This window comes from Eupeodes corollae, chromosome 2, assembly GCF_945859685.1.
Source record: "Eupeodes corollae chromosome 2, idEupCoro1.1, whole genome shotgun sequence".
Lineage (NCBI taxonomy): Eukaryota > Metazoa > Arthropoda > Insecta > Diptera > Syrphidae > Eupeodes > Eupeodes corollae.
Window position 1 is genome coordinate 84,390,995 of NC_079148.1, and position 13,812 is coordinate 84,404,806.

Consider the following 13,812-nt stretch of genomic DNA (forward strand, 5'->3'; position numbering starts at 1 on the left):
CCACTAATGATTGAAGAACCATTTTTTACCACATCATGCTCGCAGTTTCGGCAGGAGAAGGTGGATTCTTTGTTTTTGGATGCACCACTTGGAACTGGCAAAAAATTCCTTATTTCGCTAATTTTTGCTAAAATACGATCAAATCTTGCATCTTCTGGCAATGCGGCAATTGAACAGGACATTAAAAGATATAGAAAACAACGACAGACTATTTGGCGGAACTCTTTTCAGGTGATCCATCCGCTGAAACATTCTCAAAACAACAGTTAAGCAGTATTCACAATTTTAGCAGCACCAAATGTGGATGTCAGCGAATTAAATCTCAAGATACAACAATTGTTACCAGGAGACTTGGTGTCATACAAATCTATTGATACAGTTTGTGATGCCACCGACGACGCTGTAAATTATCCAACTGAGTTTTTAAACTCATTGGATTTACCGGACATGCTACCACATGAAGGCTGAATCTCTGGTAATTTTGCTTCGTAATTTGAACCCAATATGGTTGTGCAACGGCACGCGATTAGTATTTTATTTTTAATTAGTATTAAAAAATTAATAAAAAATGTTATCGAAGCCATAATTCTAAATGGCAAATTCTGTGGTGAAAATATATTATAACTTCGAAACCATATTATACCCAGATGTGCCAATTCAATTCGAAAGGCTTTAATTTCCAAATATATTTTCTAAATAATATTTGATGTTAGTTTATTTTTATCTAAAAAAATATATATTTTAATCGATATCTAAAAATGCTTAACAAAATTGAAAGGCGACACTTATATTTATAAGGGCTAAATAGTTGCATACCAAAAATATTTCTTAAAAATAAAAAAAAAATGTATGCACAAAATTAATTTGAATAAAAGCGCTTTAACAAATAATGAAAAGAATTTAATAATTTTTTAATTATTAAAATGTAGCTATTATTTTTAAACAGACTCTTTGAAAAGAGAGACTCCAGGGAAAAGCTTATGCGACCAAGTTTTGTATTTTATTTTAAATCCTTTGTAGATCTAAATTTATTAGAAAAAGACTTTAGTGATTATACAAAAGTTGGGTAACTTTTGAGGATATTTTGTTTACGATGGTTATTAAATCAAACTTCTACAAATCCAGGTGTAGATGATGGCTAATATAATTAATATATGGTTCCAAATCAGGTGAGTCACTTTTTTGAGTACATTGTGAGATATTTTAAAATTTCAGAATTTGACTCCTAGGGGACTGACGAGGTAACATATATTACTGATAAAGTACACAGTTTTGAAAGTATAATGAAGTTCATTAAAAATTAGTAAATAATCTCTTAGGATTTAATAATAGAAAATGTCTTTTAAGAGCACCTATTAAAAATCATTTAGTAAGAATTAATAATTAAATAATTATTAATATGTAAAACTGGGAGAAAATGGAGTTTTCAAAACAGCCTTTTAACATTTAACGTAACGTTATGCACTTATCTTTTACTACTTTCACATAGCTTTACTAATTATTTCCAAGTAATCAACAAACAATATAAACATAATCTATTTTGAGGCAATTTTACTTCACAGTACGTATTTTTCTTATAAATCAAGACACTATAATAAGCTATGCCTTAAAAGCATCTAAAGAGGTAATACTTAAAATAAATTAAGATCTTTTTCTAAACAAAAAAACGTATTCCGAAAATATAGAATTAATTTTCGAAAACATTAATTTTTTCCTTAAATTGGTAAAAAACTCTTTCCTTTTTTATAAGGTTTGGAACGGGTAGTTTTTTTTATTATTTAATTCATGGGAACGATTGACACATCTTTTTCGTCTAATTTGGCGCGATACCTCACACAGGGCTGGCGCCCACGGAGTAACGAAAAAGACAAAATTTTAGGTTATAATATATATCAGGACTAATTTTTGTTTATAATTTCGAATATCAACAAGCTACATTTTAACAAATCATAGTCTAATATATATAAACTTCTGATTAACAAAAAAATAACGACTCACCATAGGACTGAAATGTTGACTGCCTTAGCACGTGTATAGACAACAAACATAACCCAAACTCTGGTACAGTAATGGCGGCCGTCAAATTGTGCGATCCTCAACTAACTTCATTACCAACATTAAAATTCAAAGTGGGATTTGACGTTGAGTCGGAGATATTTCACATGAATTTCAAATTTAAATGACACACAACGGTATGACGAATAAAACTAAACACAAAATTTCTTATTTTTTAAATAAAGTTTTAAATTTAACTATATAGATACATCACAGATTGTAGTAAATTGATAAGTTTTCTCAAATCAATGATAATGTTTAATAGGCAGTCACTAAATTGTTGTTGTTCGGGGTTGTGACTCAAAATGAAGAACTAAAATTGGGTGACTAAATAAAGGTCTATCCATTGTTTTAAAATCAAATTGACATCTCAATAAAATATAATAAGACTCTTTATTGGTGGATGACATCGAGTTACCAAACTTTTGTATAATCACCTGTTTGTATCTCTACTCGAATAAGAATGAGATATACATACATTATGTATAGATGACGAACTTTCATATTTCAAAAGTACGCAAACGTTCTCTTTTAAGACGATAGATTTAGAATCTAGCAACCATAAGACTTCGAAAAATGTGTTAATTTGTAGTCCAACAAATCAGGCCGGTGTCTCGTGATAATAATAATACTCTTAACAAAGAAAATATAAATTCACGGAAAATGCGTCTAATTTAAAAAAAATTAAAATTATTCACCTTATAGTAAAATATAGATTACTTCTTATGAACGTTGTAAGCTTACCGATTGTAATACAAATTGCAAAACAATTAGTCAATGAAAATGAAAATAATAGATTACCTGCAGTAACAACTACTGTTACTGTTATGCTTAGCCTGTGTCATAATGGACACAATCATTTTGCAGAAAAGACTGCAGGCCCACAATTAATTAATCAACAATAAAAGTAAAGAACTGACTCGACTACAAATTACGACCACATATATAACAACATAACAAAAACAATGTTTGTAGTGCTTTTAACCATTTATTTGCAATGAAAATGGTGAAACCCCTAATTAAGTGAGAACACAGTGAGGGAGGACGGCGGAGACAGTGGGGTTGTGCTCTGGATCTCTCAGCTGGAAAATTGCGTGAGTTGTGTTACCTGCATTAAGAATGAACATGAATGGAAAGGATGATTTTGTGTAGTAATGAAGCTAATTCAAGGGAGAGTACGATAACTCAGGCGACAAAGTTTAATGACGGATTTGTATAGAACAGTCAAAACAATAATTTGATTACTATGGGAGGAGGGGGGTGCTATCTCCTCCCGTTTAGGCAGTAGGAGCAATTTATAAAATTATTACCTAAAATGAAAACAAGTTGTTAAAAAATAATGATAATGCTTACAATTAAGTGTTGTTTTTTAAGCTTACATTTTTGTATAGGAATCAGTTTGTTTTTAAATCAATTCAAAACTATGCATAGTTTTTTGAAAAAAATGGTTTTATACTCAAATTTTGGGCAAAAGAATAATTTTTCAAAACTTTAAGAATATCTACTGTTGTTTTTTAGAATTAATTTATCTTATTTGTTTGTAATCAAAAAGTGAAAACTAGATGATTTTATGTCTTCTAATTCTTGAAAAAAAGATGGAGGCTGGCATGGAAACTGATTGCTCCGGCCCGGAAAGTCTTCGAATCCAAACCCACAGGACAGCGCAGTAGAGGAAGACCGCGAATCAGGTGGTGCGCACAAGTGGAAAGTGACCTTACACAACTTCAACCGCGAAACTAGAGACATCTAGCTGGGGACTGAGCTACGAGTAGATGGAGAAGTTTGTTGGGTGATGCCCTAGTTCACACAGGACTGTAGCGCCACCGTAAGTAAGTAAATTAAGTATTTCTTTATTTACACATTCCAGATCAAAACAATGAATCTTAATTTATAATCAACAACAAACAATTTTATTTAAATTTCAATCATACGTCTTTAATATCACTTTCCATAATCCAATACAAAAAGCTTTTGCAGACTTTTATAATTAAAAATAAACTGTCCTGTCCTCAATATGAACACTTCTTTATATAAATCAATTGATTGTCCTCTAAACATAGTCTCGAAGGTTCCCGTATTAAAATGTTTAAGTTGGTTGGAATATGACATTGAATAGGTGCTTTTGCTGCTTTGAAATTACCATTAAACAGGCAATCCAAGGAGATACCAACTTGAACCATCACTAAAAATAGTACAATGCAGATGTACGAGTTTTTAGAAAATATCACAAGAAGCGTAAGATATAGCTTTGAAAGATCTTCCTAATAACCAAAACATTTTTGGTCGATCTATAATTTTGTTGTCCGTGATTTTCTTCAGACTCTTCTGGTTATTGTGCGATAAACAGGGCCGATGCACTAGATGCGTATTTTAAATCATCTAATTTGTGCAAATATATATTCGATCATCTAATATACGTGTACTTTTACAACAGGATCAAAGTTCAGGTGTGTTATTCAAGTAATTTGTACTTATTGGTGATTGGAAAGTTGCATCTAGCCTCTTGACTGGATTTATTACATTCCCTAATGATTTTTGTCTGCTTACGGAATCGAAGAAGGTGTTTTTTTTTTCTGATGTAGCACAGCAATTTATCAACCAAATTTGGTTAAGCGAATTTGCAATATTAGCAGCAAAAATAGAAACGTTGATGACATAACAAGTAAATTTATAACTTTATCCTTGTGGTAATTTTGATTAAAATCAGTCGATACTGTTTTCAATCAAGGTGTTTTGGTACATTTTTCTACGGAATTTATCAATTCCCTGAAAGCACCTCAAAATTTACAACTACAAATTAGTTCCATTATCATCATGTTGCATAACATTGATCAACCTCGATTATGAAACGGAACAAGATCTACTTTAAAAAAGCTTATAAATAATATCATTAAATCAACATTTTTATCAAAGTGAAGTACAAAGGAGGAAATAATTTAAACCACATGTGCCACTGATTCTAATGGATTTGTCGTTTGTTTTTAAGTAACTACAGTTCCCGTTGCGCTTGCAATTTACAATGAATATAAACGAATCGCATGGCCAATCGTTGGAAGTTTGCGGCATTAGTCTAGAATATCCTTATTTTTCATATTAATAAATGCATTTTTTCTATCAATAAAAAATAGGTATGATTTTTCTTTAAATGAATGTATTGTTTGGAAGTCCTTATTAAATCTTATAATAGGATGCTAAGTTTTTGAGTTCCCGGTAACGGCATAAAGTTTTAGTTTACGGTTCAAAACTAATAAACAAAATAATGAAAACTCCGTTTAACAACTAATGAAAACTCCGTTTTTACTTTTTAATAATTTTAATTTATTTAGATCCCTTACCGTGGGTCAGGAGAAATCTTAGGCTATACGAAGATCAACATGATTGAACTGAAACGAAAGGAGTAAATTAACTGCATTGAACTGAACTTGTATTAATCAGATGATACCCTTTTATATTAATGAAATGTTAAGTCAGCAAATCGAAGTTTGACTGACGACCATACTTCTTTTGTCTTATTATTGCTGACACAAGATATATAGAATTTACTTTGGGATGAACTCCCACACAAATTATTAATGCTTAAATGTCCTGATATGCAATTCGATGTGTATCTTGTGTTAGCATTACAGTTTTATATTGATAAAGGGTGTTTTGTATAATTATAATGTGATGGTAGTGTGTTCTAGGAACGTAACCATAAGTATTACCACAATTTGAAAAATCCAAAATAAACAACTTTGAGGTATTCCTAGATATTTTTTAATCCCATACTTACTTACATACAAATGCAATCTCTTGGAAAGTGTATGCTAATGGGTTAGACTTGAACAATGATTTACAAAAGCTATTAAATATTAACGGTTATTTTCTGGTCGGAGGGGATTTTAATTTCAATACTCTATACAGAAATCGGGGATGCCTCAGAGCTAATGCCTGGGGTGACATCCTAGAAAGTATAAGTTGTACTCATACTTTCGATATCTTAATCCCTTCCCACCCAACTTATTTCTCTAATAACAACCGTGCCAAACCTTCTACTGTAGTGCTAAGTAAATTAAGTTCTGATCACCTGCCTATATGCATTAGTACGTATTTACTGCCTTCTAACAGAAGAAACGAAGCTTTTGACTTCAAAAATGCCAATTGGAATATGTTCAAAACCCAATTGAGCTCAAAACTATGAAATGTTCCTTATATTCCGATATATCCACTTAAGAAATTGATCAAAATGTTTCATTGCTTACTAAAAGTGTTATAGAAAGTGTTGAAATATCTGTTCCTTTGAAACAAATAAAGTTAATTAACAAAACGGTTCTTCCTCCCAACTTAGTTGAACTCATTAAAAAAGAAACAGTTTAAACAGACGAGAAATTATTGTTACTTATTCTTACAAATTTTATTAAAGAAGGAATTGCGAGCTTCAAAAACAAGCAATGGAACCAACAATTAAGTGGGCAAGAGAAAGGTTATTTCTGCAATTTTGCATTCGATCAACTCCAGTCTCTTAAATGATCAAGAAGATTATATTACAATTAACGAAGTTCTTGATGTAATCCTTGGATTGAAAACTCAAAAGTCAGCTGGCTTTCATAACATACAAATCATTTTTTTAAAACATTCCAATGTCACTGATAAAATTTCTTTTTAATTTGTTCAATTCTTGTATCAAGTCAAGCTACTTTCCAACAGATTGGAAAAAGGCTAACATTATTCCAATTTTGAAACCTGGAAAAAAACGTCAGCCATCTTGCAAGTTATCGTCCTATAAGTTTACTAAGTGCTGTAGGTAAGTGTTTTGAAAAAAATGAATAATAATAATAATAATACGAATTGTGAAGTCCTTTCTGTCTTCAAGAACTAAAGTTGTTTCTATTAACAAAAATATTTCGGAAATGTTTGAGTGTACTGCAGGCTTGCCTCAAGGATTCGTTCTTGGCCTAGTACTCTATAAAATTTTGACTGCTGCTTTTCCTGTTTTGCAAAACTGTAATAAAGCTATTTTTTCAGAGGAGACCTGTGTATTTTCTTCTGATTCACTTGGTTCCGTTTTTGATACCAATTTGCAATCTTCTTTGAATGTACTTCAACAATATTTTAACGATTGGAAGATTAAGATAAATTCTTTGAAAACTCAGGCTATCTTAGTTATACGGAAAAGGAAAGACTGTTTTTTCCCAAGTAACTCGCTCTTAATCTACGGCGGCTTAGAAGCAAAAAAGAAATCAAGTGCTAAATAAATATCTTGCCATCTACTTGGTCAGTTAACTAACTATTGGAATTCATGTCCAAGAAATCATAAAAAAAGTAAATGTAACCATTAAAATTCTCTATCCTTCTATTAATCGTAAATCAAAGTTAAGTTATGAAAATTAACTTTTAATTTTCAAAGTTATTTTTCAAGCAATCACCTGCTTGGGTAACTGCGCAAAAAGCCATATCCAAAGATTACTAACTTCTCAAAACAAGTTGTTAAAAATATTGTTAAACCTTCTTTGGCATTTTTTAACCAACGAATTACACGTGTTAGCTAATGTTAAATGTATTTCTGATAATATTATAAAATTTAAAGAACGATATAAAGTTTCCTGCGAAATATCTGAAAATTTTCAATTTCAAACTTAGCTTCATAGTTATAATAATAATAATAATAAGTTATAATAATAATAATAATCAAAAGACTGATTTTTGTTTTTTATTTATATTTTTCTTTGCTGTTGTTAATTTATTTATTTTGTTCTTGTTCAATTTAGTTATTTGTTATCCATTTATTTATTAATTTGTTATTAGTTTTTTATTTGTTCACTAATTTATTTATTAATAAACTTAGTTATTTTTTATTTATTTCTTCCATTCATTTTATAAATGTTTATTTTATACGTATTCATTTTATTATTTATTTATTTTTGTATTTATTAATTTATTAACTTATTTTATTATTTATTTATTTATGTATATGTACATTTTTAAATGATATTGATTTGTGTTCATTGACACTTTATTTGTTATTTATTTTTATTTTTTTTCAAATTATAAACTGATACATGCACTCCACCCCTTCTCTCCGTTTTATATATTTATGTATGAAGGTTGTCAGTAGGTTTTCCTTCAACCAAAACTTTATCTTTCAATTTTGTGTTAACAACTCATTTAAACTTGGCAGTAGTAAGGAAGATCATATACCAATTTCTTGTAATCGTGTAGTATATATTTAGGATAAAGAAATAATGTTATATTTGTAGCTCCAATCAAAAATCTAAATCAAGTTGTATGCTAATGGCATGTTTTATATTGGAGCCTCGACCTTGAGTTTTAACACATACATACATACATTTTAATCGTTCTTACAGTGACTAGAGAAGATGACTAGTATAATGTTTTTCTAGTATTGTTATTATCATTAAGGTTTTAAAACTCAGAAGCCTACAAATGATGATAAATTATATTCTATTTTGTGTGAAGGACCAATCAATCAGAACCTTTGTAAACTTTAAGGGCGATTACATGCCGCCTCGTTGGCGTTGGTGTCGTGAAGTGGAGAGATTCACGGGCGCGAGAGGAATATATTATTTTCATTTCCGTTAACAGCCAGTACAGTAAGGGAGAAAATTAATTCACGACACAAAATGACAACGACAGAATTTTTTGTTTTGCGATTTGTACACACTAACACACACAAGTTTACTTTGCACACGAACAGTTTGTGCCTACGGATAGATATAATTTTATTTAATATCGAAGATAGTAGGTATTTGGTGGACTTGTTGATTCTAAATTTGTAAGATTTGTAGGAAGAACTCATAAATGGGAAGGCTTCTTCTTAAGCGCTTACTCACCTGACATCAAGTTATACTTTTCGGAAGAATTTGTATGTTATCAGATATTAATAGATATAAAAACATAATTTTTGTCAGTGCTTTAATTTCACTGGGGATAAACTTTAGAGGGGTTAAATTTATGTAAAAAAGGTGTGAAGAGTTTTTTTTTTCAAATTACATCTCCTTTTTTGTTAATATGTTTGGTTAATTACGAAATTACAAATAAATGTAGTTTAAAAAATAAATGCCTGTCTTTAAAAAGGAACATAAGAATGGTTCTATGTAGTGTAAAAAATATGTTTAAAATATAGACCTGACATAAAATATCAATAAGAAATACAAAATGTATTACAAACTATAAAATATTATATTTGAATTGAGAATGTAACAAACTACAATGTTGTCGTTAAAAACTTTTTATAGGAAGTTATTGTAATAGGACCGATTTGTCGAATTAAAAATGTTGACATTTTTCGACGCTTAAAGGTCCCTTAGGTTTGAATAAAAGTTTTATAGATATATGTATGCCTGTGCGTGCCTGTGTACGTATGTATGTACGTTCGTCCGTACGTTTGGGAATTTTTTTCGTCGTCCATAGCTCACGAACCAGTGTAGATATCGTCTTCAAATTAATTTTGTAATACAGATAATAATATTCCTTGAAACATATGAGTTTCCTTATTCACTCAGACCCACGTTAATTTACTTTAATCTTTCCCTTTTTCCGTCGGTTTCGAATTATAACATTTGTAAGTCTCCCGACTTAAAATGGATTTCTCCATACATTTCTCTACTAGACGTCTAGATGCCGTCCAATTCGACTTCAACCAGAGTCGTACTATGACATACTAATTTTTTTCATTTTCTGTGTTTGCTTGCAAATCACGCGTAATCATAATCAACCGTTTGAATGGATTTCGATTTCATGATTTTCTCATCATCAATAAATTATAATTATCATCGTTGTCGTCGACATAATAATAATTATCGGGTTGTGTTAGGTTAATGGAATTTTTTTCTTCATCATGAGAAGGCTTTATATAATAAACTTACTACATATATGCTTTTTTTAACCCCATACCATCTCTTGCTTGTTTGGATCTATTATTCTACAGCTTCTGGGCGATATTGCAAGAAGGCTGAGGGTAGTGAAAGCAAATGCACTCCATTTATGGTAAACTTTGCTGCACATGTACACTTAGCCGTGCAGCTTGCTTTTCTTCATCGAAATGAAATCGAACAGAAACCTTGAACGAATGAAGTAATTATGGTTTAAACGAAGTAATTGTATATCATTCTTAAAGTACGTTGACATTGATTTAAGTTAATTATTTAGCTTAACAATTATTTACTGGTTGTAGAATTTTGTTTTAAATGTGAGTTTAACTAGGAATTAACATATTATTTATATATTTGTTTCTGGCACATTAAAATCAAATTAGTACATTTAAGTAGCAGTGCCTATATAAGTTTAAAAAAAATAAATTGAAATCCAGTTTTTTTACCCAAAAATGGGTCGCTTATCAAAATATTAGCCTTAATTAGTTAAAGACCGTAGAAATCGTGTTTTATCTGTAGTTTAAAATGAGTTTTATTTATTAGTGATAATTCTTATATTTGTTTCTGAATAATTCAAGTCATATACTTTAATTTGGTTAAGGTTTTAAAACAAAATAGGTCGGCACTCACCAAAAAAACTCTCTTAATTTTTATAAGACAACCAGTTCTAAGTAAATAAAACCATAGGTTTTATATTCTATTTCAAAAAGAAGTCAAATATTTCAAAAATTGTTGCAAAAAATATAGTATCTGAAAATTAAAATGTGCATATATGTATGTTATGTACATATATATCCAATTTAGCCTACGAGCGTACAAAAAAACAGAATGGGTTTGATATCTCTATCATATACGTGCTTATATTATTGCTTTGTGGCTAAGGAACTTGAAATTATTTAAATCAAAGTTGTTGCAGGTAACAGCAAGAATTCAAAATTAATTACTTAACTTATAAACTCATTCTTTGAACGTAGTCTCTCACAGATTTAAGTAAACGTTCAATCCTAAGACTAACTTTCTCTTAAATGGATTGCATAACTTTGTTAATGCTGGGAAACTGTACCAGGTAAGAAAAGGAAAAATTGATCCCCGAAATGGACATTTAAAATCCTACTGAAGCCGTTTACCTGCAACCACATTCACTCTTTGTAATATGTGTCGCAAGTTAAGTGAAGTGCAAGACTTTCTTTCAAACTACATAAAATAACTTGGCAATCTTGGCGTTCGATGCAGTTTAAGTATCATACTGAAGATTAGCTTGCTACATATTATGCCGTAAGACCTGTATACCTGCTGCGATACTGGATGAGGAAACTTCAGACAACAAGACGCGATTTATTTTCTGCAGTAGGTACCAATTGCAAAACCAGTAGAGCGCATCGTGCATTACTTCTTGTCTTGTACGGTTCATATTGATATCTTGCCGCTGATTGGTATCAGATCGTTTTCATCTGTTTGGTTTATTCCCTAACATATCATAATTTTCAAAGACCTTTAGATCAATATAATAAAATAGAAATAAAATCATATAGAATCTAAATTTAAATTTTCGATTTTGTCAAAATCAGCAACATTATTGTAGGTAATAATTGCTATTAGCTTTCGAAAGTTATGACAGCTTTGAAAACTGAGCAGACATTTTAAGGGCGCTCACAGCAGTATTTGTTGCTAGTGTTGCGAAGTGTGTTTTCATTCTCATAAGCATCTAGTATTGTAAGGGAAACAGGTCATTCACCAACCAAAATGACAACAAAACACGTTATTAAAACCATGTTACTGACATGAGCAGAAACTTTTAGGGCGACGACATTCCGCTTTATTGGCGTTGGTGTCGCGAAGTAGACGAGATAAATAATTTACCAGCAAAAACGACAACAAAACTTCCTTCAATTTCCTATTTGATTGCATCTTTGTATAATGTTTTCATATGCAGATTTTCCATAAGAAGATCGAAGAATTTTGATTTTGTTTTTTATATCAATCCAAATCCACTTACATATATATGAAAGAGTGCAAAGTAATCCCAAAATGGCTTAATATTGTGTCCAATAAGGGGATGAAAGAAATGTTTGCATGTTTACATCAATTGTTAAGTATCTACAGGTGTTTTGTTTTTATTTACATTCATAAGTCTGCTGCAGCTTGTGTACGATCTTTGTAAATGAAAAATGGTTTTCATATACAAAATTACGATCCGATTTTTTTCTTGCAGATTTTGTGAAGAAGAAATATATGTGTGTAGAATTAGAAGTACTTCCTGCTTTTTTGGCTTTAAATTTTCTTGCATTATTTGAAAAGTAGGTTTGTTTGAGCTTTAAAATGGGAAACCAACTTTTTTTAGGTTTTTGGAATGTGTTTTTAAAAGACAGGTTTAATGTCGGGATAATTCTTATTAATATGAAATTTGTAGCTTTTCCTCCATACATGCCTTAATATTTATATGCCGTTATTTAAGGAGTTAGTACTATATTAACAAGCTTGCATTGGTACCCAATAAATTACTGTCATTTTAAATTTTGTCAGAAACTAGAAAACATAAAACCATATAGCTTTCAGTTACCGATTAAAATTTAATAGCAATGTCACATATATAAGGCCAATTTATTTAAATATTTATATGTCTTAAAAGTTACACACTCCATTTAGACTAATAATTATGATACATAACATAAAAATAAAATACATAATTTACTTAAAATTTATGTTTCAAAACATTTTTATTAATATTAAAATCAATTGCAAAATCATATTCATTAAAATCCATACAAGCTCTTGTTATAGGTTTATACTTAGCTTAGCTAGTAATGTGGTAAGGAACATTTAAAACAATCACAGTCACGAGGGCGCAAGTTTCATGAAGGCGCATAAATAAAAAACATAGATAACAAAACTGGACAGTCAATATTAAAATTCGAGACATCAAAAGCATAAAGTTAAAATACAGCCCATTGATATTACACCACTTGATTAAATTATTTAAATCAATTTGAACTTTTTTTTGCATCGTTAAGTCAATTTATGGAACTGAATATTTTGAAATCGTCAGAAAATAGAAGACATTTAAAAAAGAAAGATTTAATAGTAGGTCGTTAATAAAAAAGTTAAAAAGAAGTGGTAAAAGGTAACTACCTTGAGGAACCCCCGATTTTTCTATAATTTCCTTAGACAAGGCATTATCAATTTAAACCTTTATTTTGTAATTTCGAAAAACATGGGTCTTTTTTTAATTTAAAGTTTGCTTGTACATTCTACAAAAACTATTGATATAAATAGTATATAGTAATACAATTTAATTTTTGTGCTTGAGGCTTTCCAAGATAGTATAGAAATTTCATATGCGAAGAGAGAAAGTGTTAGTGTTAGTGATAGTGTTAGTGTTAGTGTTAGTGTTAGTGTTAGTGTTAGTGTTAGTGTTAGTGTTAGTGTTAGTGTTAGTGTTAGTGTTAGTGTTAGTGTTAGTGTTAGTGTTAGTGTTAGTGTTAGTGTTAGTGTTAGTGTTAGTGTTAGTGTTAGTGTTAGTGTTAGTGTTAGTGTTAGTGTTAGTGTTAGTGTTAGTGTTAGTGTTAGTGTTAGTGTTAGTGTTAGTGTTAGTGTTAGTGTTAGTGTTAGTGTTAGTGTTAGTGTTAGTGTTAGTGTTAGTGTTAGTGTTAGTGTTAGTGTTAGTGTTAGTGTTAGTGTTAGTGTTAGTGTTAGTGTTAGTGTTAGTGTTAGTGTTAGTGTTAGTGTTAGTGTTAGTGTTAGTGTTAGTGTTAGTGTTAGTGTTAGTGTTAGTGTTAGTGTTAGTGTTAGTGTTAGTGTTAGTGTTAGTGTTAGTGTTAGTGTTAGTGTTAGTGTTAGTGTTAGTGTTAGTGTTAGTGTTAGTGTTAGTGTTAGTGTTAGTGTTAGT

General features: G+C 30.2%; 1 protein-coding gene across 1 annotated transcript in view; it reads left to right on the top strand.

Moving 5' to 3' along the window:
* Window positions 1-1,154: 1,154 nt before the first annotated feature.
* LOC129945096 (uncharacterized) overlaps window positions 1,155-13,812 on the top strand; it is a 23,705-nt gene continuing 11,047 nt past the window's right edge. The window contains exons 1-2 of the mRNA XM_056054754.1: window positions 1,155-1,169; window positions 13,234-13,806. Of these exons, the coding sequence (XP_055910729.1) occupies window positions 1,155-1,169; window positions 13,234-13,806 (588 nt within the window). The remainder of the gene's footprint in view (window positions 1,170-13,233; window positions 13,807-13,812) is intronic.